We start from the raw sequence: 26109 nt of genomic DNA on the forward strand, positions 1-26109 counted from the left end.
AAAAGTGTAACACCACCACCACCACCACATGACGTGCTTTTATTTTGAAATGTTCACCGGGAGTAAGTTCGCTAAACCGCTAACAGTAAGCTTTACACCCTGCAAAAAACTTTTTTTTTGTCATTGCATGTGGTGTCAATAATCAATTTTTTTCATTTTTTCGTTTGCAAATGCTGTTAACCAGCGATTTTTCATGTTTGAAATATCACCTTTTAACCGCAGGTTTGCGTTGCAGAAGACTGCCAATGTTTTATAGCAGACTAAAGTAGGTTGTCTTTTTTCCCCATTAGCCTCAATGTAGCAATGCTAACATTATAGTGTTTAATATAGATGTGTTTCCTTATTTTGTATGTCTGAACTTTAATTGGACGACGTGTTGATGACCAATAAAACATCTGTGCAAGGAAATGGAGTCTCATATGCCATCAACACGCATGTGAACACGCACAAACAAATGTATGCACGCACGCAACGATAAAACGCAACCGTGAAAATTACCGCCCTCTTTTCTATTTACCGTGCGATAAATGGAATCATTGCATCTCGCGACAGGCTTAGGAAGTTCAATAAAACATGTCTTTAGTAAGTTAGATGGACTGCCAGCTTTTAATTGTCTCCTGTCGTCTTCTAAAATTACAACTGAGTGAGGGCGCTTTAGGAGTTCATTCACGGCTGACATGCAGCCAAGCTTGGCATTGAAGAGAAAGGACACAACAGTGTACCCTGCTTTGTATTGTTGAAATAAGTCAAAGTTTTGGCCACTCTGGTGCGCTTTTTTGGCTCTGTTCCGCTTTCCCCGCTTGCGTACCAAGCATCCGACATTGAAAAAAAATCTCCCGAACCCTCCCCCCTAAAAAATGTTCTCGGATCTACCCAATTGACGCACATCACCCTTTTTTACTTCATAACGGCGAATTTCGCCAAAAAGTGAGAGATTTTCATGCCTGCAATTTACTTCAATGAATTTCTGATTTCTTAAATATAACTTGATTTTTTTTTTCAATGTATGATAATGCATGGATTATTTCACATTTTGAATTTAAAAAATGCCAAAACGTTTCACTCAACTGGGCTTATGGTTTCATGCGAAGAGAATTAGCGTTGAAGTTATTTTCAGGCACTACTTTGCATAAATGTTTGATTTTGTGTCACAAAAGAGCAGATTAGTGGTTAATATATTTAATGTCATGGCCACAGCTGCTTTTTGTCAATCTTATACTGCATTCCTTTTTTTAACAGCTATAAATGGCTCCATTATTTGTACATCACACACTGGAGGTGATTGTCTTTTACTTTCTTGTAGGCCATTGCCACTAAGTACTTGACATATTACTTGAAGGGTGCCAAAGAAACAAAAGGTGCAATTTAATTTGGCAGTAAAAGGGCTCCTTTGTGTGCTTTGACGTGCTGCTGGAGCGCTTTTTAACGAGCTGTCATGTGCAAAAACTTTTATTTTCACATCAAATATATATATATTGGAATCGGGAAAAAAATTGATGGCGCCATCCAGTGGTGGCTGAGGTCACATACAGTCAAACAAAGCGACAAATGACATTGAAAAATACTCTTTATAGTAACTGAAAAGACAATATCTATACACGATGGCATTTCTTTAATAATAAACACTTGCCAAAAGGAAAAGGGCATGGGATAGATTGTTTTTAATACAAAAAAAAATGGGAGAAACACACCGTGTCCTTTTGTATTTGATCATTTTACATCTCTCTCACGATTTCTCACCCAAGTGCCAGCAGTCCGGTAGCATTTTTTGGAAAAAATATTACAAAACAGAGCGAGAGAGCGCCAGAGGCGACATCGGGGGTCACGTGATTCGTGGTTGTTCGTTCGTCTTTGTCCGTCGCTAAAAGAGTTTTTAAGCCTACTTGAGTCCGTAGTGCAAATCTTGACCAGGAGGAAGCTGTCATGCGAGTGTTAGAAACGTGGCGGCTTGCTCATTCCCCCCAAAGTTGTTTCTTAAAAAGATTTTAGAACAAAATTACAAAATAGGAAAATGGTCAGAGCCGGAAAAGCCGCTCCCGCTCGGGGTTCAGAAGGGGAGCCCTCGTCCTCTGATGGCGGAGGTGACGTGAGGCGCGAAGCCGAGGGGCACCTGCGAGGAGGGGGAGGCCCAAGCGTGGCCCGGCGCCGGGATGGGCGGCGGATGAGGAGGCGCGTGGTTGTACAAGTGGAGGGGGTTGGGAGGGCCCTCCGCCGGTAGGGAGCTGTACTCAAAGCGGTGGTCCTTGTCCCCAGCGAACATCATCCCGGGGGGTCCGGCGGGGGCGGGGCCCGGCGGCACGAAAAGTTCTGGGGGCGCGGCAGGGCCCGGCGCGCTAAACACTTCTCTTAGAGAGTGAGGCGGTAGCCCGGCTCCCAGCATGTGACCCATGAAACTGTCCCCGAAGGCCGAGGGAGTGAACGGGGGCGGCGGCGGGTGGCTGAAGTCGCCTCCGTAGCCGGGGCCCTCGGCGGTGGGGAGGGGCGGGTAGTCGGGCTCGGGCGGGAGGGCGCCTCCGTCGCCTCCCCCGGCCGAAGCGATGGGCGGCGCGTGGCCAGGCTTGGGTTCGGGCGGCGGCCGCCTATAGTCCAGGTCGGCGTGCGGGGCCGGCTCCGGGGGTTCAGGCGGTCTCTGGTCCGGGGGCAGGATGGGGACGCCGCTCGTGTCAGGCGCTGCGAGACAAAGACGCGTCAGTTTCAAAGAGTGACTTTATGAAATGGGAGTCAAAATGAAAGGATTTACCAGGTGAGACCGGGCTGGACTCTGGAGGTAGTTTGCCCTCAGTAGGAATCGGGGGCGCCACCCCCGCCGCTTGGACGCCGCCGGAAGCCTCCGTACCGTCGCCCCCGTCTTCCTGCCGCTGAGCCTGCAGCAGCTGAGCCAGCAGCATGGTGACGGCCGTCTGGGTGGCTGCGGCCGCGTCCCCCTCGGGCGCCGGAGGTGGCGACGGGGGCTTGGGCATGGGCGGGGTGCGGGGCACGCCCGCCGGAGCGGTCGGCTGCGGGGGCGCGGCGGGCGGCGCGGCGGGTTCGGCCGCGTCGGGAGCCGGCGGGGCTTTGGAGGGCTGCTGCGGCGTCTCCTGGTTGGCCTTGGAGCCGCCCGCCTGGAAAAACTGGGCCGGGTTGGTCCCGCTGTTGGGCGGCCCCAGGAGGTTCAGCAGGACGGCCAGCTGCTCCTGGGTCAGCTGGGAGTTGGGACCCTTCGCGTCTGCTGGAAAAACAAAATACAAAGTAGACATTTTAGTTCTAGTTTTGTTAAGAAAACAGCATCTCCCCGCACCCACCCGAAGCTGCCGCGCCCGGCGCTTTGGCGCCCCCAGCTGCGGAGAAGCCTTGAGGTGTGTTACTGCGACTGTCGTCCATGCCTAACTCTTTCCGGGGCGCCTTCGGAGGAAGAGCCAAATCCTCGGGCATCTGCTTCTGCCGCCGCCTCTTCTTGCTCCACAGCTCGTGGCAGTCTTGCCACAACGGAAGACTGCGGACGTCAAAGAACAGCGTTACGGTGCGAGACAGTCTCCACGACGGCCTCAGGGGGGAGTCATCACTTACTCCGGTGGGGGCATTTTGTCCGGGTCCACGTCCTTGAGGAACTCGCAGCTTAGCGCCTGTTCGCCCGTGCAGCGCTTGCCCGGGTCGAGGTTCAGCATGTGGTCGAACAGATCCAGAGCGGTCGGAGGGATGCTGAGGAATACGAGACTCGGGTCAGACGGACCCTCGCTTACGACGTGAAACCTAGGAACTCACAAGGCGAACTCCTCCCGTAGTCGTCGCCTGTACTGCTTTTTGGGTTTCATGGTGTTAAAGAAGGGTAGCTTGATGACGTCCGGCCACACGGCGGGACACGGGCTGCCGCATATCCGACTGGAATCACCCACAGAAGCGGACCCATTTTAACTCGCGAGGTAATAGATTGACATTTTTACGTTGACCCAACCCCAACCGTCCAGTTATCACTTAGTGCAATTAAGGAAACTCATAAAAAAATCTTTGTACTGTTTTTTCCATAAATGAATACGGTCCGCTTCACTGGCAGCCTACTTGGTAGGGGCCACGTCCACGTACCTGATCAACTCCAACTGGGCGAGCTCCTGGTTCGCTTGAAAGATGGGCTTTTTGGTGAACAATTCCCCGAGGATGCATCTGTGAAAAGACGGCGTGCGTCAAAACGACTTTTTTTTAAGCAGTTGAAGAGGACTGGGTTGTTTCTTACCCGCAGCTCCACACGTCGATGGCCGGCGTGTACCTCTCTTCGCCCAGCAGGAGCTCCGGGGGCCGGTACCACAGCGTGATGACTTTGTTGGTGTAAGGTCGACTGCCAACGAGACATGGACATTGATCGAAAGCTTCCCTTTAAATGTTGACCGACCGAGACGGCGTCCAAGTAGGCCAAGGGTGGGCAACCCAAAATGTTCACATAGCCACATTGAGCCAAAAAAATGTCTGGAGTTGCAAAAATTTAAAAGCCTTGTAATGAAGGCAACACATGCTGTACTATCAAAATGACAAAGTTGGCTACAAATACAAAATGAGCCTTCATGATTTATTTTCCCTGCAGTGCATCCTATAAAGCATGGATCAGGAACCTACGGCTCATTTGATGAGCGCATATGGCACTCTGCCAACCCGACATCTTAAATAGGGAACCCACTGGCTCGCTTGACATTACCCAGCAATGATGAGCTGATGGGGCATTCGCACATTATTCCTAGACACTTCAAATCTGCGTCGCAATAATATGCTTCAAGTCGGGTTGCGCGGAGATGGGCGAGATCGCCTCGTGTGCTAAGTCCCCACTCGGCCAGTGGCGGGGTCGGCCCCTCCCGACTCGATGCCGAGTGAACCGGAGTATATAAAACATACACAGGGGAAAGTTAAACCGCGTACCATCTAAAGGGACGTTTACTCTCCAAGAATACGAAAAATTTCAAATTTGCATCTACGTCTCCATCCGAACAATGTCGTGACAGTGCGGGTTCAGCGGTTTGGCTGATGCGATTCCGGTAGTCTGGCTAGAAGGTCAGATTCCTTCAATATATAAACAACCACATAGACACACACTGTATGGCTCTTGTGGAATCACATTTTAAAATATGTTGGGTTTTGGCTCTCTCTTTCTAAAAGGTTCCCGACCCCTGCTATAGAGAAAAACGCACCACGAGACTACTCTGTTGTACGATGCTGCCTCAAGTTTAACTTCATTACAATATTAATGAATTAGAAGAATGTTTGTGTCACGTTTGTCTCCGACAGAAAACATTAAAACAAAAATATATTTCCTTCCCTAATCTTTTTGCCATTTTCAAACATTTTTGAGAGAGCTCCAGGGAGCCACTAGGGCAGCGCTAAAGAGCCACATGTGGCTCAAGAGCCTTGGGTCGCCGAGTCACCATACTTTGTAGCCTGAAAGGTCTTTCATACGCTCCTTCCGAGAATCGATATATCAATTTAAAAAGGTGCCATTGTTTAAAAAAGCAAAAAGGAAGCAACGGGTTGCTACCAAAATCTTTGAATAGTGTCTATGTTAGCTCACTGACTGCCATTGACAGCCCTAGACAACCAATTCACTTTGACTGGATTGGACGTCTAGCGCAGTCAGTGGCACTGAAACCAGAGCATTCATAGCCAGAGAAGATTCGCTGCCATCCCTTCAACTTCAAACAGTTTGGACGTCTATGGCCATCGGTGGCAGCCAATGCTTATTTTGCCAATGCTAATTTTGGGGCATTATATGTCCTTTACAGTTGACTTTTGGTCACTTCCTATTGATTTTGGGACATTTACAGGTTACTTTCTATTGATTTGAGGACATTCTTGAGTTACTTCCTTTTCAGTAACTCCAGATCAACAGGAAGTGACCCATAAATGCCCCAAAATGAACTTATTGCCTGGCATTGGCTGCCACTGACACCCAAAGACATCTACACCGTTTGGGAGGGACAATAATAATATTTATAATGGAAGCAAATGCTAATTCGCTGCCACCCTCCCAGTTCAAATGGATTTAACTCTATCTCCTATTATTAAATATAAAGTGGAGAAGCTCACTCACCTCTCTTCAGAGTTGTACAAGCGAGCCAAACCAAAGTCTGCTAGCTTGATTTGACCTCTGTTAAGGAGAGACAAAACACGTTAGCATAAGAAAAAAGGCTCCGACATGGTTTATAAATAGCCTGGACCTACTTGTTGTTGAGAAGGATGTTGGAGCACTTGATGTCGCGGTGCAAGAAGTTCTTCTTGTGGCAGTAGTCCAAGCCCTCCAGCAGCTGGCGCATGAAGGATTTGATGTGGCTCTCGTTGAAGTGCACCAAGCCCGACTCCAGCAGGCCCATCAGGTCGTGGTCCATGTACTCGAAGACCAGATAGAAAGCACCTGCCGCACCCCACCCAAAAACACAAACCATCATTGGCAACATTTTCCTGGGTTTTCAAAACCGGACTTCCAGACGACGAGAAACCTTTGTCGTTTTTAAAGTCCAGCGCGTCCTCCTTGTCGGTGACGATCTCCTTCATGTTGATGATGCTCTTGTGGTTGAGCTGCCGCAAAATTTTAATCTCTCGGATAGCCGTGATGGGGAAGCCCTCCTTCTCGTTGTCCAGACGCACCTTCTTCAACGCCACCATCTCGCCTGAGGGAAAAGCAACCAGTTTTCATTCGTTCATTTTCTCGCTTTCTTCTTCTTTTTCTCACCTGTGTCTTTGTCTTTAGCTTTGTACACCTGGCCGTACGTGCCTTCCCCCGTGATGCCGATGATTTCAAACTTATCCACGCAACGCTTGCCCCAGTCGATCTCCGTCTCTTTAATCTCGCCGTATCTCGGGCCGCACATTCTGGGAATGACCGGGAGACAAAAAGAAAAATGTATTTTAATAATAATAATAATAAATAAATAATAAATAAAGTAGGGGGAATGAAATTGCCATTGAATTTAGGGCTGCAAATAACAATTTTCATCATAAATTAATCGCCCAATTAATTAAACGATTTATCGGATATTTAGGCATGTTGTTAGTAAAAATGAAGACAAAATCCAATTACAAAACACACTCTCTTGTATGACAATTTCCAGTTTGAATGGGAGTTTGTGTTGAGACTCTAAACTGTTATATGAATGGGTTTATGTGTGTGGTTTCTATATACAGTAGTATGAAAAAGTATCTGAATCTTTTGGAATTTCTCACATTTCTGCATAAAATCCCGATCAAATGTGATCTTTGCCAAATCACCCAGATGAAAAAACGGTGTCTGCTCTAACTAACCCCCCCCCCAAACATTTGTAGGTTTTCATATTTTAAAGAGGATAGTATGCAAACAATGACAGAAGGGGGAAAAATAAGTGAATCGTCACATTGAAGATATGATGCACATCAGACGATGCTTCTCATCAAGGCATTTCTTACCAGGTGTGTGTTTTATAGTGGGCAGGGCAGTCATCAACGATTGGGTAAAACCTGACTAAAATTGGTTTCAATTGCTCTATAAGTCTTGTTGGCAGAAGGATCATTTAATATTCCCCCTTCTGTCATTGTTTGCATATGATCCTCATTAAAATATGACAACCTATAAATGCTTGGGTGGATTTAGTTAAAGCAGACACCGTTTTTACATCTGTGTGATTTTGACAAAGATCAGATCATATATGATGGTTATTTTATGCAGAAATGTGAGATACTCCAAAAGGTTCAGATACGTTTTCATACCACTGTATATATCAATATAAATTTATATATATGATATAAAAATAAATAAAACACTTGACAGGGTCAAAAGCCATCTGGGAACCCGAACGCACCTCGGCCTCCGGCGAGGCGTTTGGGCCTTTTTCTCCTCGGCCGGACTGCGCGGCGAAGACGTGCGGCTGGAAAGAATGGGTGGGAGCGGCAGGTCGGCGAGGAGCTGTCGGCCCTTTCGCTCCGATTTTTTCTTGGCGTCCTTGGCGCTGAAACAAAAAAGGCCCCAGGTTTATTACAAAGTGAAACAGAGAATCGCCGTAACACCATGACAGAAACATACCTCTCGCCTTTATCGATTTGTTCCAGGATGCTCGGGGGAAGCGGAAGGTTCAGGACGCTGGCGGCAAAGCTCCCCCCGGCTTTGTTAGGCGCCGCGGGTTTCCTCTTGGAGTCCTCTTTAGCCTTTCCGTCTTTGTCCCGGCCGGCGGGCTGCTCCGTCGTTTTCTTGGAAGGCGACGGAACGGAAGTGGGCGTGCGCGGGCCTTTTTCCGGAGGCGGCGAGGGCGGGCGTCCCTTCCTGGCCGCGTGGTCGGTCTTAGGGCTGGGCTGGCGAGCGGCGGCGGATTTGACTGGGGCGGAGGCAGCGGTGTCGCCGGAGCTTTTGGCTTTGGCGGCCGCCTCGGCTGCTTTGGCCTTCTTCTGCTTACTGAGCTCGGCCGCCAGGCTGCTTTTGAAGGTCAGCGTGCCGGGCGAGAGGCTGGAGGGCCGGCTGCGCGAGCGCGACTTGCGGTGACGGCTGCGCGAGCGGGAAGGCCTGAGCGACGAGTACGGGCTTCGGCTGCGGGACCGGGCCGCGCGCCTGCTGGGAGAGAGTCAAGGTCAAGGTCGCTTTCCGTGCTGACAACTTTTCACATTTTTATTTAACTAGCTTTTACGATTCTTATGTTTTTTTTTTTTTTTAAACAATCATGAACATTCTCAGCCGGTTTAAATGAATCAGACGTCTACACTTGGTTCACGAGTTAAGAATTTTAACCTTCCAGCTCACCTGACATCCGGACTGGGGCTGAGGGACTTCCTGTAGGGACTCCGTGACCTCCGCCGACCTGCGTACGGACTGGCGACGAACTCGCCTTGCTCGTAGGGACTGCGGCGGCTGTAGCTGGGAGACCGGCGCCAGGTGGCGGGACTGGCGGGGGATCGCTTCCTCTTGCTCGAGTAAGACCCGGGAGATTTGGCGGTGCCGTACGCGTCGCCGTCCCGGTTGTAGTAGTTGGACACGGGAGAGGTTCTTTTGCTCGGATAGGTCGGGCTTCTTCTGGAGATCTGGTTGTAACCGGGCGGGGACTGGTAGTTGTACGGGTACGATGTCCCGTAGGGACTTTCGGCTTTGAATCCCGGGCTCCTCCTGTAGTCGTCCCGGTACGACTGCGGAGGAACGTCTCTGTACGCGGACGGCGGTTCTTTGTCCGCTCGCGTTTTACTCCGTTGCCTTTTGGAGTCCCGTTTTTCCGACGACGGGCCGGCAGACGTTTTCTTGCCGTTCTTGTCTTCGCTCTTCGTACCGGCGTCCCGGTGGTTTTTAGAGGCGCTCGGGCCGAGTCCTCCTCGGACTTTGGAGTTTCGTTCCCGAGCGGGACGCTCCTTCTTGCGGCTCGAAGGCTTGCTTTTTGGCGCTCTGGCGCGCTTGTCCTTGATGGCGAAGACGTCCTGGCGTTCTCTGGGCTGAGGTCCGTCGTAGTCCCCGAAGTCGCTCAATCGGTCCACGGAGAAGTGGTGGTCCGGCTTAGGCGAGGGGCTCCCGGAGAAACGCTCCGACTGGGAGCTGACGTCGTCGTACTCCACCAAAGTCCCGAGTTCTGCCTCCCTGCCAAAAGCCGCGTGTCTGTCATTGACCGTCCCTTCCGTCGCACCGAGGTGCCACAAGTCCCTGTCCTTGCCCTGCTTGCGTTTCTTGCGACGAGACGCCGAGGAGCGTCTCTTGTCCCGTCGCGTGTCCCGCTGAGCCGCCGCGCTGCTCCCCGGCTTACTCGCGTTCCGCCTGTCCTGCCTGCTAGCGCTTCTCTGCGCGGAGGGACTTCGGCCGCGGCCATCCCGCAGTACATCCGAATTCGGCATCGATCCACACGGTTGCACTAACGCCACCCCCTCACTCAATTCCCTTGAAATACTTCTAATCTACGTTCCCTGTCGTGCGGTGGAACACAATAACATCGGGCCGGTTAGCACGGTCATTCACATTTGGCAGGCGAGATCACGAGCTTAATGTTAGCATCACAAAGCTAACTCAATGGTGTTTTCCACTTGGACTTGATTAGGAACCGGTTCTTCCACGCGTACACGCAACATATGACACGAAGCTAGCGGTCGAACTCAGGTTGAACGTTATCAACAATTTGTTAGCTAAAGTAGCCTCCCGGCGGCTAACGAAGCCCCGCGACACATTGCGTACCGACTGGCAGACAAAAGTGCAGGCCCGAGGCCCGTCCGGGTTTAAGTCCCCGGCTCCGTTGACACGCCACCGCCACTACGAGCGAGTACTTCCATCCGCTGTCGAGTAAAAAACATAAAAAAATAAAGCAAACTTATCCGCCTCCCGACGCGCAACAAGGAAGTGAAGCGGCGGGGAAGCTTTCTTGTATCTCCCGGTCTCGGCGTGGACTTCCAGCCGCAAAAAAGCCGTCAAAAAGCGGCGGCGTCCGTGGTGTGTTCCGCTCCCGCCGGTGGCGTCATGGCCGCCAAATGCGCCGCGCGTAGCTTTAGAAGCCCGAAGCGAGCGGAGGTGTCGATATGAATGAAGTTGGCCGACGGTGTTAACTTTGTTGGAGGTGTGGGGCTAATGCTACTGCTAAACACTTGTCGGGCCGCAGACGAGCTTTCAAACTACAGGCCTCGTGCGCCGGCGTCAGCCAATCACAGGCGAGTTCGTAACGACGTACCCTGTGACGTCGTCGCCGAGGGAACCCCTGATCACTACTTGAATGTGCAAAAACGAAAAACAACAATTATTACCGTATTTGAATCCAAAGATAAAAAAATTAAATACAATATTAAATCTTTATACATTGCTGGGGGAATATATTCACAAATCTAAATTTCAAAAGGTAAATCTGAACTTTAAATAATTTTGGTTGAAATTGAATCATATTTCACATCATTTAATATGATACAAAACAATAAATGCAAGTCTGTTCTAGAAGCTTATGCAAAATTGTTTAGGATATAACATGCTTTTTTTTGTTTTTCTCTTATAATTTCCTGTTTATTTTGTGTTATCTATTTTATTTTTGTATGTCTTACTATGTAAAAGGCAATATTGATAAGGGTTTACTCTCGGTGAACTGTTTTTTCTGTATTGCTGTTATTTGTATGTATGTTTATTGATCAATATTAAAAAAATAAAAATACTTGAATGTGCAACCTGAACATAACTGTGCTAATACATATTACTATATATTGCTCATTTTTACACAATTTGTTAACATGCGTCTGTTGCACCGCCGGGCTTTAAATGTGCAAATGCGAGAACCGGCCATGTTTGTAGTCCTATTTTCAAAATAGACTCATTGAATTGTTCCACCCGTTGATGCCTGAATTTACATTTAACAAAAATACAGAAACAAGTACTGTAGCTACATGAAAAAAACAGCGAAATACAGAAAATTTAATTAAAAATCAGGTAAACTTAAATTAATTTTTAAAAATCAGATTAAAAAAAGAATGGAAGAAAATATAGACAATTAATTAAAAATATTGACATTTTTAAAAATGCATTAATTTATAGAAAAAATAATTGGTTTATTAATTAGTTAATTTTCTATATTGACTTATTTTTTTTTTTATCTTATGATTTTTCTACCGACTATAGTTCTGGCCAAAAGTATTGGCACCCCTGCACTTCTGTCAGATAATACTCAATTTCTCTCAGAAAATGATTGCAATTACTAATGCGTTGGTAGTAATATCTTCATTTATTTAGCTTGTAATGAAAAAACACAAAAGAGAATGGGGAAAAAAATTAAATCATTATCATTTTACACAAAACTCCAAAAATGGGCCAGACAAAAGTATTGGCACCCTTTGAAAAATAATGTGATGCTTCCCTAATTTGTGTCATTGACAGCACCTGTTACTTACCTGTGCCACATAACAGGTGGTGGCAATAACTAAATCACACTTACAATCCAAAACAAATGGCAGGACGCCCTGTCCCAAAACAAGGAACACCGGAGAACGCCCGATATCCAATGGATAACACGACTGATATGACTCCAAGAGCCCCTTTGACGCTGAGGTGGCAAAATCCACAACCCTCGTTGCCCTGACAACAGTAACTCCGGAATCCTCCTGTCCAATCCACAAACAGACAATAATCCTAAACACACCCTTCTTCCTGTTCATTGCCCGCCCCAGCGAGAGCCTTAACAAGACTGAACGTTTAATTAAGCCTTGTCATTTTTTCTCGGGAACCTTTTTTTGACTTTTGATATGGTGACCTTGGAACGAGTCAGCCTCCTCGTCTCGGTCTTTTGCTGTTGATTGCTGTGGACCTGAATAAATTGTCAACTTGTTCTCGGTGAGCCTTATTTAAACCTTTCAAAATGGAGTCAGTACAAAGGGGTAAGACTAAGGTGAACGTGAGGAGTTTGGCCCTCTGGCCGGGTTGTCGGAGTCCCGCCAGCGCGGGTCCGGCAGTCTGGCTAAAAGGTCGGATTCCTTCAACATCAGACAATGCTTCTCATCAAGACATTTCTTACCACGTGTTTTATAGGGGGCAGGGCAGCTTTAAACCACTCTTCAGTGTTTGGGCACATACCTGACTTAAATTGTTTGGTAAAAATTGGTTTCAATTGCTCTTTAAGTCTCCTTAGACAGAGAGTTAATTACTTATTTCCACTCTTCTGTCATTGTTTGCATACTATCCTCATTAAAATATAAAAACCTATAAATGTTTGGGTGGTTTTAGTTAAAGCACTGTTTTTTTTATCTGTGTGATTTTGACAAAGATCAGATCACATTTGATGGTGATTTTATGCAGAAATGTGAGAAATTCCAAAAGGTTCAGATACTTTTTCATACCACTGTAGATATATAATAAATCAATATACTAGTATATACACTACCGTTCAAAAGTTTGGGGTCAAAGCGACCCCAAACCTTTGACTGAATATTTAACTAAGCGTTGTCATTTTTTCTCAGGAACCTTTTGTTGACGTGTGATAGGGTGACGTTGCCTCCCCGCCTGAGTGTTTGTTTCGCCTTGCCGTCTTGATCGCTGTCGACATGAATAAATTGTCAACTTGTTTTTGGTGAGCCTTCCTTAAACCTTTCAAAATGGAGTAAGTACAAAGGGTTAAGACCAAAGTGAATGCGCAAAGTTTGGCCTTCTGGCCCACTTCTGACCCAGAGACATAAAAAAGCCAGGTTGGAGTTTGCCAAAACTTACCTGAGAACGTTTTGGAAGAATGTTCTCTGGCCAGATGAGACAAAAGTAGAGCTTTTTGGGAAAAGGCACCAACATAGAGTTAACAGGGGGGAAAAAACGAGGCCTTTAAAGAAAAGGACACGGTCCCCACAGTCAAACTTGGCGGAGGTTCCCTGATGTTTTGGGGTTGCTTTGCTGACTTTGGCACTGGACTGCTTGACCGTGTTATCTGACAGAATTGCAGGGGTGCCAATACTTTTGGCCAGCGGCCAGCACTGTATTTATTTCTACAACTCCTAGCGAAATGTATGGAATCCCCAGTCTCGGGCGAGCACTCACGCAGACATTTTATCATGTAGAACAAACTCAGATAAAAACCTTGAAAAAATAATGAATTAGTTCAAAAGTGCAACTCTTTAGCATTCAGAAACACTAAAAGAAATGAATAAAAAACATTGTGGTGGTCAGTAAATGTTAATTTTATAGCGCAAGTGCAGGCAAATATATATGGAATCACTCCATTCTGAGGAAAAAAATACGGAATCATGAGAAACAAACAAAGAAATACCAATCAAAACACATCTCTAGTATTTAGTAGCACCACCTCTGGCTTTTATGACAGCTTGCAGTCTCTGAGGCATGGACTTGATGAGTGTTCTTCATCAGTTTGGTGCCAAACTCTCTTTGATTGCAGTTGCCAGATCATCATTGCAGGTCGGAGCTTTGCTGTGGACCATTTTTTTGTCGATTTCCACCACAGGTTTTCAATATGGTTGAGATCTTGGCTATTTGCAGGGCATGACATTGACTGCATCAGTCTTTCTCCAAGGAATGCTTTAACAGTTTTCGCTCTGTGGCATGATGCATTGTCATCTTGGAAAATGACAAACATATTTTCAATGGAAGGGATACGAAAGCTGTCTAAAATTTCAAATTAAACTTGTGCATTTATTGAAAATTTAACCACAGCCATCTCCCCAGTGCCTTTGCCTGACATGCAGCCCCATATCATCAAGGACAGATGGAATTTTGAGGTCTTCTTCAGTCATCTTTGTAAATCTCACTGGAACGGCACCAAACAAAAGTTCCAGCATCATCACCTTGTCCAATGCAGATTCTTGACTCTCTCAGAATGGAGGGATTCCATATATATTTCCCTGCACATGCTCTATAAAATTAACATTTACTGACCACTACAATTTTTTTATTCATTTCTTTTTGTGTTTCTGAACGCTAAAGAGTTGCACTTTTGAACTAATTCATTAATTTTTTGAGAGTTTGTTCTACATGATAAAATGTCTGAGTGAGTGCTCGTCCGAGACTGGCGATTCCATACTTTTTGCTTGGAGTTGTAATTTGCCGGTTTACCAAGTTAATAGACGAAATCCGTCTCGAGTAGCGGACAAACACTCCGAACAATAATAAAACGAACTATTCCAGAAACAACAAAGACATCTGCGTTAGTCATATCACCTTTATTTGCCATTTCCAAAGAACACACGCGCATACGCACACGCACACACACCAAATTTGAAATGTAAGCATCGCCTCTTGCACTCAAAGACGTTTTTAGGCTACATTAGTGGTTATGTTTCCAAAAAAATCAAGTAAACATGAAGGTAGCGTTTCAAACATGCCCCATCACCCAACCCAACATAGACATATTGTATATAGTAGATTTTCTATAGCATTAATATAAAAAGGCAAAAAAAAAAAATGGCCGTCTCGGCAGACTCTTTCGGTGCCATTGACGATGACAGACGTCCAATCTCGAACGGGTTTAGACGTCCAATCCATTTGAAGAGGGAGGGTGGCAGCGAATGAACGAACGTTCATTCGCTGCCACCCTCCCACTTCAAATGGATTGGACGTCTAGCACCGTCAATGGCACTCATACATAATCATTCAGTGCCAGTCATCTCATTTCAAATGAATTTGACCTCGATTGCTGTCAATGGCAGTGAATGAGCTTACCATCATCTCCGAAAAGGAACAACAAAGTGAAAAATGGCTCGTGACATGCCTCAGTGGCAGCCATCTTGGTAGGGGCGAAGTAGGAAGAAACTCACAGCGCGTACTAGCTATTTTTTTTTTTTTTTTTAGTTAAGCAATAAGCACAACGGTGGTCATTATTGTTTTTGTAGTTATTTAGCGACAAGAGCACACTGAAAATGGAGATAACACGGTTTTATTCTTACACTTGAAAAAGTCGACATTTTTCTACCCCGGGCCGTCGTGTGCTGGAAATTAGCCCTTAAATTAAAAATATGCTTTCCGTGCGCTTATTAGCTTAGGCTTTCCCGAACTCTTCACTATATGTGCTTTTCGATAAATACGAACCGCGGGCGTTCTTTTGCATTTTCGTGACACCAGTGCAATTAAGAGGAGGATTTCAAACTGGGCATAGACTTCATAATGTATTGACAGGTCAGATCGGTCATGTGCTGCGCCTCACATTCAAGTAGGGGGCCGCCCACGTCAGGAGGAGCTATTCAAAAACACGCGCACGCAGCGATCTAACGGCGGATTTCTGTTGAAAAAGTACGAAAGCTGTACAAGATTGACGCTGACAAGCCAACGTCTGCAATCAGTTCTCTCGGACAGTCCAGAACAAATGGCGGGAGGCTCTGTCCCAACACAAGGAGCACAGGAGAAAGCCCGATATCCAACTGATAACACGACTGCCAAGACTCCAAGAGCCTCTTTGACACTGAGGTGGCAAAATCTACAACCCCTCGTTGCCCTGACAACTCCATTTTGAAAGGTTTAAAGAATATTTATAAAGTATTTGGGGATTTAAGCATTTATTCACATGAATTGTTACCTGAAAAGCTCACTTCACGTCAGGCGGCCGTTAGCTACATTTACTAACAGACTAGCATTGTACTTCGACATATTTACGCAAAATAAATGCTAACTGCACGTTTTTTTAGGGCTTCTAACCAAGAATCAAGACTGTTTTATGCTCCTATCTATAAAGAATTCGGGGATTTAAGCATTTATTCACAAGAAATTTCACTGGAAAAGCTCTGTTTACATCAGGCGGCCACTAGCTACATTCACTAACAGACTAGCATTGTACTTCGACATATTTATGTAAAATAAATGCTAACTTCCCGGTTCTTTTGCTTTTAACCAAGAATCGAGACCGTTTTACACCCATATGTGTAAAGAATTCGGGGATTTAAGCATTTATTCAAGAGAATTTTCACCGGAAAAGGTCTGTTTCCATCAAATGGCTGCTAGCTACGTTTACTAACAAACTAGCATTGTACTTCAATATATTTACGTAAAATAAATGCTAACTGCACGTTTTTTTGGCTCTTAACCAAGAATCGAGACTGTTTCACGTCCATATTAGTGCTGCAACGATTAATCAATTAACTCGAGTAATTCGATTAGAAAAAAAATCTAAATTTTGTGCCTCGTGGCTTTGTAATGGTTTATTTTGAAAGTGTTTGCATTTAGTTTTAGGATTCGGGTGGATACGCTGCCTTCTAGTGGCAACAGTAAATATGACATAACTCATTTCCCATGGCTGAATCCAGCTGCTCCCTGTTAAGACCAACATAAATGATAATGCATTCGTAATTTAGTTTATAGGTATAATTAGCCTTTTTCTGTGGGAATATGTGCGTGAACCATTTGTTAAGAGCATTGTAAGAAAAAAAGTTTGCATTTTATAGCATTTAAGTTATAAGCTTTAAGCAGACTTTTGCTGTGTAAGTTAGTCAATTGTTCTTCAGTTGTAATTAGATCTTCATTTATTTATTCTTTTTATACCATTTGAGACTCAGCTCAAGTATTTTAATTTTTTATGTTCCTTATCTGATTACTCGAACTAACTTGTTCAACGATTATTCGACTACTAAAATAATCGATAGCTGCAGCCCTAGTCCATATCTCTAAAGAACTCAGGGATTTAAGCATTTATTCACAAGAATTTTCATCAAAAAAAAAGCTCTTTATCTGTGATTCCGCTCAGTCAGCTTTGACGGCCTCGCCAACAATGCAGGCCCCCACTTAATCGGCCCAGTGTCCCGTCAATATCATTATGAAGTCTATGAACGGGGATTGCAAAGAAAACAGAGTTGTGTTTTGAAGGTACGCCACTTTTTTGTTGCATAGACTCCTGTTGTGGGAAAACGGGCTGAAAAGAAAAATAGCTGTGGCTCAGTTGATCAAAGCAAAGAAAGGGAATGAAGGTTTTTGGCTAACAAAATATTTAGCTTTCCAGTGAACGTTGAGGAATTTTTGCACGACAACTGGAAATGATAACAAATTGGATTAATTAAAAAAAGGTCTCTAGACCCTTCATGTAAATTCAAGTACAGTGCTGGCCAAAAGTACTTGCACCCCTGCGATTCTGGCAGATAATGCTCAATTTCTCCCAGAATAATGATTGCAATAACAAATGTTTTGACAGTAATATCTTCATTTATTTTGCTTGCAATGAAGAAACACAAAAGAGAATGAAGAAAAAAAATGAAATCATTATCATTTTACACAAAACTCACACAAAATGGGCCGGACAAAAGTATTGGCACCCTCAGCCTAATACTTCGTAGCACAACCTTTAGACAAAATAACTGCGAACAACCGCTTCCGGTATGAGTTTCTTACAATGCTCTGCTGGAATTTGAGACCATTCTTCTTTGGCCAACTGCTCCAGGTCTCTGAGATTTGAAGGGTGGGGTGCCATTTTCAGATCTCTCTACAGGTGTTCTATGGGATTCAGGTCTGGCCACTTTAGGAGTCTCCTGTGCTTTCTCTCAAACCATTTTCTTGTGCTTTTTGAAGTGTGTTTTGGGTCATTGTCCTGTTGGAAGACCCATGACCTCTGAGGGAGAACCAGCTTTCTCACACTGGACCCTACATTTTGCTGCAAAATGTGTAATGCTATGCACATGGTCAAGCAGTCCAGCGCTAGAGGAAGCAAAGCAACCCCAAAAGTGCTAGAGGAAGCAAAGCAACCCCCAAAAAAATCAGGAAACCTCCACCATGTTTGACTGTGGGGACCATGTTCTTTTCTTTAAAGGCCTCGTTTTTTTCCTGTCAACTCTATATTGATGCCTTTTCCCAAAAAGCCTTTTTTTTGTCTCATCTGACCAGAGAACATTCTTCCAAAACGTTTTTGGCTTTCTTAGGTAAGTTTTGGCAAACTCCAGCCTGGCTATTTTAAGTCTCTGGGTCAGAAATGGGGTCTTCCTGGGTATCCTACCATAGCCCCTTTTCGTTCAGACTCCGTCGGATAGTACGAGTTGACACAGTTGTACCCTCGGACTGCCGGACAGCTTCAATTTGTTTAGATGTCCGTCGATGTTCTTTATCCACCATCCGCACAATGTTTGGTTGAAATCTCTCGTCAATTTTTCTTTTCCGTCCACATCTAGGGAGGTTAGCCACAGTGCTGTGGGCTTTACATTTATTGATGACATTACGCACGGTAGACACCGGAACATTCAGGTCTTTGGCGATGGACTTGTAGCCTTGAGATTACCCATCCATCCTCACCATTATACTTCTCAAGTCTTCAGACAGTTCTTTGGTCTTCTTTCTTTTCTCCATGCTCAATGTGGTACACACAAGGACACAGGACAGAGGTTGAGTCAACTTTAATCCATTTTAACAGGCTGCACGTGTGATTGTTACTGCCACCACCTGGTATGTGCCACAGGTAAGTAACAGGTGCTGTTAATTACATAAATTAGAGAAGCAGCACATGATTTTTCAAATGGTGCCAGTACTTTTGTCCGGCCTCATTTTTGCAGTTTTGTGTAAAATGATGATTAATTTTTTCCCCTTCATTCTCTTTTGTGTTTTTTCATTTCAAGCAAAATTATAGAAAATACTACTACCAAAGTATTTGTAATTGCAATCATTTTCTGGGAGAAATTGAGCATTATCTGACAGAATTGCAGGGGTGCCATTACTTTTGGCCAGCACTGTACCTGGTTATGAAATTACAAGCCAGTAAAACAACTTTCCCATGCATTCTCAAGGGGTTTGGTAACCAAAAAATACTTTCAACAAAAATGTACAATTTTTCTATTTCATCCAGAAACACCACAATTTGCTTTTGCAGGCTACACAGGGCCCGATCTAGGCCCCGTGCTTTAAGTTTGACACCTTTGCTTTCAACTTTAAAACGCATTTGTGCAACTGTTCCACACTTCCGATGACTATATTGCAGGAAAATCCATCTGAAAGCTAACCATGCCCAACTTCTCATATTGTATTCAAATGTAAGAATATGGTTAGCTCAATACAGTAAATGCACACGATTGTTAGCATCGGCCTGGCGACGCTCGACATTCAACACGGACGACACGTAGGCAGTGGCGTGCACAAAAAAAAACTTCTCGTGATCAGTCTTTTTCAAATTCACTTTAATTGGAAAAGTGGGCACTTTAGCGTGTGGTAGCTAGCTAGCGGTTTTCTTTGGCTATTTTCAATCCATCTGGCACTTTTTAAATTGAATTCGGGACTTTAAATTGCTTTCTTAGTAGTGACAAAGAACCTTTTTTGTGGATTTTATGATCCCGTTTTCCAGTTTCGCTGATGCGTTTTCACTCATTTTGGTCAAATTAGCTTAGCCGCAACATTGTGCACCTTCATAATGCTAGCATAGAGACGCGATTAGCCTGTTTAAGCACCAAAGATGACTTCATAACAAGAACAATAGTAGAATTTTAAAAAATGGTTGAAATGTTAGAACCAGGATGTGCAAATACTTGTGATTTAAGAACATTAGTGTTTTTTTTTTATGTGGAATTAAAGAAGAAAAATAAAGTTAATATGTTATCAATTGCACTGAAATGTGATCATTCAATGCCATTGTAAATGGAAAGGATATTAATCACCATCAATGGCAGCGAATGAAAAGGTGGAGTGAAAAATGGTGGGTGATGTGCCTTACTGGCAGACATTTTGGTAGGGGCAATGCTCCCATTAAAATGTTTTAAGTCATTGGTCGTTTCTTAACCGATTTTTAAACAATACAATTTCGTCAATGTCAAAGCATCTGCTTTTCACTAATTCAATTGCTGCCAGTCCAAACGGACTGGACCTCTATCACCGGGAATAGAGCTGTAGAGTTATTAATATTCAGTGGTACGAAAACACATCTGAACCTTTTGGAATTACTCACATTTCTGAATAAAATCATTATCATATGTGATCTGATCTTTGTCAAAATCACACAGATGAAAAATCAGTGTCTCCTGTAACTAAAACCGCCCAAACATTTATAGCAGGGGTCCCCAAAGTCGCGGGCCGGACACGGCACGCCTCCACATTTGGTCCGGCCCCCTGAACAATTTTTTTTTCTTTTTCCCCAATAGTGTTATTTATTTTCTGGATTTTTTTTCTGTGAAGAACGCAGAGAGGGTTATTTGGTTATTATCTATTTAATTAATAGTGTTATTATTATATTATATTAATTTATTTACTTTTGTTCAGTGAAGAATCCAGAAAGTGTTATTTGATTATGGCTTTCTGAAAAACAATACATCTTTACATTTAGTCCCTCCTGCAATCGTCACACTTTTTCTGTTACAAACTGACCCGGCCCCTCATCAGAGAAGGGAAAAGTTATGTGGCCCTCACAGGAAAAAGTTTGGGGACCCCTGATTTATAGGTTTTCATATTTGAATGAGGAACGCATGCAAATCATGACAGAAGTGGGGAAAACAAGTAAGTGAACCCTCTGCCTAAGGAGACTTAAAGCGCAACTGAAACGAATTTTTACCAAACAATTTAAGTCAGATGTGTGCCCAATCACTGATGAGTGGTTGAAAGCTGCCCTGACCACTATTAAACACACACCTGGTAAGACTGGTAAGAATTGTCGTGACGAGAAGCACTGTCTGATGTGGCTCGGTGAAAAGAGCTGTCTGAACCTGCAATCAAGAATTGGGGATTTGTATAGAGCTGGGAAAGGATACAAAACCATCGCTAAAAGTCTGGATGTTTATCAATCGACAGTCAGAAGTTGAAGTTGTCTACAAATGGAGAGAGTTTGGCACTCTTGCTTCTCTTCCAAGGAGTGGCTATCCACCAAAGACGCCAAGAGTTCAGTGCAGAATACTCAGAGAGGTAAAAAAGAACCCTAGAACATCTGCTAAAGACTTACAGAAATCACTGGCACAGTCCAATATCTCTGAACAGATCAACTATATGTAAAACTATAGCCAAGAATGGTGTTCATGGGAGGATTCCAAAACATTGTTGTTGTTGCTTGTTTAGTGTTCGCAAAACTTGGACACTCCAGAGAAGATTTGGTAAAATATTTTGTAGACTGATGAAACCAAAGTTCAATTGTTTGGGAGTAACACACAACGTCATGTGAGGAGGAAAAATGGAACAGCTCACCAACATCAACACCTCATCCGCACCGTGAAGCATGGTTGTGGAGGGAGCATCATGATTTGGGGCTGTTTTGCTGCCACAGGGCCTGGACAACTTGCAATTATTAATGGAAGAATGAATTCAAAAGTTTTGCAGGACAACTTGAGGCCGTCCGTCAGACAGTTGAAGCTGGATGCTGCAACAAGGCAACGATTCAAAACACAGAAGTAAATCAACTTGAGAATGGTTTCAGAAGAACAAAATAACCGTTCTGGAGTGACCAAGTCAAAGTTCAGACTTGAACCCCATTGAGATGCTGTGGCATGGCCTAAAGACAGTGATTCATGCCAGACATCCCAGGAATCTGACTGAATTGCAGCAGTTTTATGGAGAAGAATGGGCCAAGATTAGTCCTGATCGATGTGGCAGACTGATCTGCAGCCACAGGAAGCGTCTGTTTGAAGTTATTTTTGCCAAAGTGGGGGCCACAAAATATTAAATATGATGGTTCACTTACTTATTTTCCCCCTTCTGTCATTGTTTTCATGCTATCCTCATTGAAACATTAGAAAAACTACTTTAGTTAAAGCAGACAGTTTTTACATCTGTGTGATTTTGACAAAGATTAGATCACATTTGATGGTGATTTTATGCAGAAATGCGAGAAATTCCAAAAGGTTCAGATACTTTTTCATACCACTGTGTATTGATTTCAGGTTTTCATTTAGTCTGTTTTTTTTGTTTGTTTTTTTTTTAATGAAAAAAAGTGTCTTTTCCATATTTTGTCCCACTATGTACCTCTTTTTAATCATCTTTGACATATTTTCTCCCACTTGAGCCTCTTTTGACTTCATTTAAAACAGGCAGCGGAAGGATTCAATGTTTTTGAGCATATGGAGTGTCGCCGTTTTATAGGTTAAACGCAAAAAGGGTTTAAATAAAAAGTCTGAGAAATGTAGCATATGTACACAAGCAGCTCTCTGGCTTTTTTTTTTTTTTTTTTTTTAAGACCTCGGGCCACTATAAAATACAACATCGCTCTCGGATTCTCTTAGCCAAACTTTTGCTTTTCTTCTTGCCGTTCTTCTCTTTGCTGTCCTCCATCTTCCTCGCTCGTATTTCGCGCATCAGATCGAAGAAGACCTGGAGAAGATGAGCGTTAAACGTCGGACGGGGGAGACGGAGAGAGGGAAGACGCCGGTGGGACAGACCTTGTCGACGTTGGCACGGGTTTTGGCCGAGGTCTCCACGTAACAGACGCCCCATTGTTCGGCGCGGGTCTTGGCCTCGTCCGCGCTCACCTGCCGCCGGTCGTCCAGGTCCGACTTGTTGCCCACTAGGAGGAAGGGGACGTTCTCGTCCTCCTTGACTCGCAGGATTTGCTCTCTAAGGGACGAAAAAAAAAAGGTCAACCCATTGGCTGTCGTTGACGGTGAGACGTCCAATCCGTTCAGACTGGGAGGGGCGGACAAACCAACGTTTGCTTGTCCAATCAGATATCAGTCTTGGGTTGCCATGTTAACTCTACGTCTGCCATGTACGGCAAGAAGGGAATAGTATCTTTTCTCTTATTTACCAATCGACCGTTTGTATTATTCTAACACACTTAATATAATCAATCAGGGAATAGTATCTTTTTCTCATATTTACTGTTTGAGTGTTCGTATTACTGTAACACACTCAATATAAAATAAATAGCACTTATACCATAGTTTAAGGAAAACAAGCAGAATATAGGGCATAAGAGATACATGACACCTTCTTATCATGGAAGCCCAACGTGTGCGTCATGCAGCTGACTGAGCAAGACTGACGCTGACAAGCTCACGTTTGGCCCACCAACTCTCGCAATCATTTTTCCCGGACAGTCCAGAACAAATGGCGGGACGCCCTGTCCCAACACAAGGAACAAGAATGCCCGATATACAACTGATAACACGACTGATAAGACTCCAAGAACCCCTTTGACGTTGAGATGGCAAAATCCACAACCCTTGTTGCCCTGACAACAGGAACTCCCGAATCTTCTTGTCCAATCCACAAACCGACAATATTCTTAAACACACCCTTCTACTGCCCAAGGCCCGCCCAGCAAGAGCCGCCAAAAGATTGAATGTTTAATTAAGCGTTGTCTTTTTCTCGGGAACCTTTTATTGACTTGTGATATGGTGACCTTGGATCCTCACCTCGGTCCCTCTGTGCTGTATGATTGTTGTCGACTCAGAATAAATTGTCAACTTGTGTTTCGAAGCCTTTTTCCAGCTTTCAAAATTGAGTCAGTATAAGGGCTTAAGACTAAGGTGAACGTGTGGAGTTCGACCTTTTGGCCGGATTGTCGGGGACGCCTTCTGACAACGTGTGTCATGCAGCTGACTGAGCAAGATTGACGCTGACTACCAGGTGATAGGCAAGACTTCTACAAGCCCACGTCTGCAACACCAGCTGTTCAGGACAGTCCAGAACAAATGGCAGGACGTCCTGTACTACCACACCAACCGATAACAAAAACAACTAAGTTTGATTGCTCGGCGCCTCTCAGAAGTCAAGGCAGGCCAAATCTCCCTCCTCAGTTGCCTCAGTAACCATGACCCAGCAACGAACGGTGGCGCACGAACTTGACCGCCCAAATCTGCAACAGAAGAATTATCCTAAACAACACACAGGCACACCCTTCATCCGTCCCACCGTACCGCAGACTTCAAAAAGACTGACCGTTTAGCTAACAACTGTTGCCTATCGGGAACATACAAATGTGCTCGTTGTTTTGCTGACCCTGGATCCAGAATTGCCTCTCTGTCGGGGACCTATTTGCTGTTTGCCTTGCTGTTTGATCGCTGTTGACCTGAATAAATTGTCAACTTGTGTTTCGAAGCCTTTTCCCAGCTTTCAAAATGGAGTCAGTACAAGTGGTTAAGACTAAGGTGAACGCGCAAAGTTCGGCCTTTTGGCCAGGGTCTTGCCGGGTCGCTGAAGCTGCGCCAGCGCGGGCCCTGCGGTTCGGCTGGCGTGATTCCGGCAATCTGGCTAAAGGGTCAGATTCCTTCAGGCGCTAGACATCCGAGGAATTTTAGAAGCCAAACATGTACCTGAAATCTACGGTGGCGGCGAAGGACTCCAGCTCAGTGATGGAGAAAACGCATAGGAAGCCCTCGCCGCTACGGAAGTAGTTGTCGCGGATAGCGGCGTAGTCCTCCTGCCCGGCCGTGTCCAGGATGTCGATCTGGACCTCCTCGCCGTCCAGCACCACCTTCTTCCTGTAGCTGTCCGCTTTGGTGGGCTCATAATCTTCTACGAACTACCCCAAAAAAAAAAAAAAAAAACAGAAAGTATTATTTTTTCCACTCTGGGGGAGTGGATGCACCAACGTGCCGCCGGCTTACCTCGTCGTACATGAACTGCAGCGTGAGGGCCGACTTGCCCACGCCGCCGCTGCCCACCATGATGACTTTGTGGAGGGCTAAAGAATTTTGGCCTTTGGGTTTAGCAGCAGCCATAGCTCCGCGTACAGATCGGGGAAGGGGGATTTCAAACCCGGGCTCAGTTAGGTTAAGCTTTAAATCCCTAAAAATAAATAAGAGAGACTATTTACTTCTGTTTTTCTCAATTTTTTATAGTAAAACTAGCATGGTTTCTATAAAATATTAAGTTTTTTCGACTGTTTTTTTCGTCTTTCGTAATTTCAATAAAACTTTTTTAAAAATGGACGTTGCGCCACTGACGGCGCTAGAAGTCCAATCCATTTTGACTGGGAAGGGCGATAGAACGAACGTTTATTTAACCAATATGTTGGTTGAAACCCATAACATAGCCAACAAGAATACGCTTAGTAGGCGAAACTAAGGTGCGATAACCACTATTTTTAGTCAATATTTATTTAGTTGTGATAGTCCGAGTCAGTACTTAATCCACTAAATGTAACGTACTGCAGTACAGTAATGGGATGCCCCATTTAAGGACTAGTGGCTTATCATCACATCGAATTCCCTCAATATATGACTTATGACTCACCTGAGACGTCAACAGATAATAAAAAATAAAAAAAAATACACAGTCAGGGTAAAATAAGTAACGTATTAGCAACTTAACGGGAGACTCTGGTTTAAAAAAAAATAATGATAAATTGGGGGGGAAATTTTTAAAAAGTAGCTATTTGCTTGATGCACGACAGGAGGGATATCGAACAAAATGCCCACTCAGTCTTACTATTATGATTAAAAATATATATATAATAATAATAACCCGATCGTTTTGACAGAGAAAAGCCAGTGAGAAAATGCTAGCCAGCAACAGATGTTCGCCCGGTTCCTCCCTGTCCGCCCGGCACCGACGGCGGCGGCCACTCGGGCAATTAAACAGCAGGCTAACCAGCAGCTAATCACAAGTCAACGATGTCATGCTAATCACGAAGCACTTGGCGAGAGGTGTAACATTACCTACCGGAAAAGGTGGAAGCTTCCGTGTCGGGTCCGCCTCGGGCGAGTGTTTAAATGTACGTGGGTAAAAGAAAAAAAAGAGACTTTCTAACGAGCTGCTCGTTAGCTCATGGCTAGTTCCCACAGCTAGCTCGAGCAGTTAGCAGCAGTGATGTGACAGGCGGGCACCGGGCTGGGCTCGATTCGGCTACACTCGACTTTACTCGGTTTTGTTCGGCTTAGTGAGCCTCCGCC

General features: G+C 44.8%; 2 protein-coding genes across 4 annotated transcripts; both read right to left on the bottom strand.

Annotated features, from left to right (window-relative positions):
* Nucleotides 1–1451: 1451 nt before the first annotated feature.
* Nucleotides 1452–10583, bottom strand: cdk13 (cyclin dependent kinase 13). Of its 2 annotated transcripts, none has more exons than XM_057825080.1 (14): nucleotides 8717–10583; nucleotides 8009–8527; nucleotides 7788–7934; nucleotides 6686–6825; nucleotides 6453–6623; nucleotides 6178–6367; nucleotides 6047–6103; nucleotides 4208–4309; nucleotides 4060–4137; nucleotides 3742–3858; nucleotides 3547–3678; nucleotides 3282–3472; nucleotides 2741–3205; nucleotides 1452–2670 (listed from the first exon to the last, which is right to left on the bottom strand). In XM_057825080.1, exons 1-14 carry the CDS (start codon nucleotides 9784–9786, stop codon nucleotides 2048–2050), a joined length of 4002 nt encoding a protein of 1333 aa, XP_057681063.1. In that variant the 5' UTR covers nucleotides 9787–10583; the 3' UTR covers nucleotides 1452–2047. The 2 variants fall into 2 exon arrangements, with proteins under 2 accessions (XP_057681063.1, XP_057681062.1); XM_057825079.1 differs by having other exon boundaries at nucleotides 2741–3208.
* Nucleotides 10584–14549: 3966 nt separating this feature from the next.
* Nucleotides 14550–26108, bottom strand: ralaa (v-ral simian leukemia viral oncogene homolog Aa (ras related)). 2 transcript variants are annotated; one of them, XR_009061657.1, is made up of 6 exons: nucleotides 25880–26108; nucleotides 24823–25003; nucleotides 24529–24737; nucleotides 22654–22828; nucleotides 19045–22585; nucleotides 14550–17429 (listed from the first exon to the last, which is right to left on the bottom strand). XR_009061657.1 is itself a non-coding variant. In XM_057824706.1 (5 exons), the coding sequence occupies exons 2-5, from the start codon at nucleotides 24934–24936 to the stop codon at nucleotides 22463–22465; spliced, it is 621 nt and encodes a 206-aa protein (XP_057680689.1). In that variant the 5' UTR covers nucleotides 24937–25003; nucleotides 25880–26108; the 3' UTR covers nucleotides 14550–22462. The 2 variants fall into 2 exon arrangements, 1 of the variants encoding a protein (XP_057680689.1); XM_057824706.1 differs by having other exon boundaries at nucleotides 14550–22585.
* Nucleotide 26109: the final 1 nt, after the last annotated feature.

This window comes from Corythoichthys intestinalis, chromosome 20 (genome assembly GCF_030265065.1).
Source record: "Corythoichthys intestinalis isolate RoL2023-P3 chromosome 20, ASM3026506v1, whole genome shotgun sequence".
Lineage (NCBI taxonomy): Eukaryota > Metazoa > Chordata > Actinopteri > Syngnathiformes > Syngnathidae > Corythoichthys > Corythoichthys intestinalis.

Coding starts and splice junctions, on each gene's coding strand:
- ralaa (XM_057824706.1), bottom strand. CDS start 24,936: ATGGCTGCTGCTAAACCCAAAGGCCAAAATTCTTTAGCCCTCCACAAA. Junction 22,829..24,528: donor GCCGCCACCGTAGATTTCAG/GTACATGTTTGG, acceptor TTCGTCCCTTAG/AGAGCAAATCCTGCGAGTCA. Junction 22,586..22,653: donor CCCGTGCCAACGTCGACAAG/GTCTGTCCCACC, acceptor CATCTTCTCCAG/GTCTTCTTCGATCTGATGCG.
- cdk13 (XM_057825079.1), bottom strand. CDS start 9,786: ATGCCGAATTCGGATGTACTGCGGGATGGCCGCGGCCGAAGTCCCTCC. Junction 3,679..3,741: donor CTACGGGAGGAGTTCGCCTT/GTGAGTTCCTAG, acceptor CGTATTCCTCAG/CATCCCTCCGACCGCTCTGG. Junction 3,473..3,546: donor GACAAAATGCCCCCACCGGA/GTAAGTGATGAC, acceptor TGACGTCCGCAG/TCTTCCGTTGTGGCAAGACT.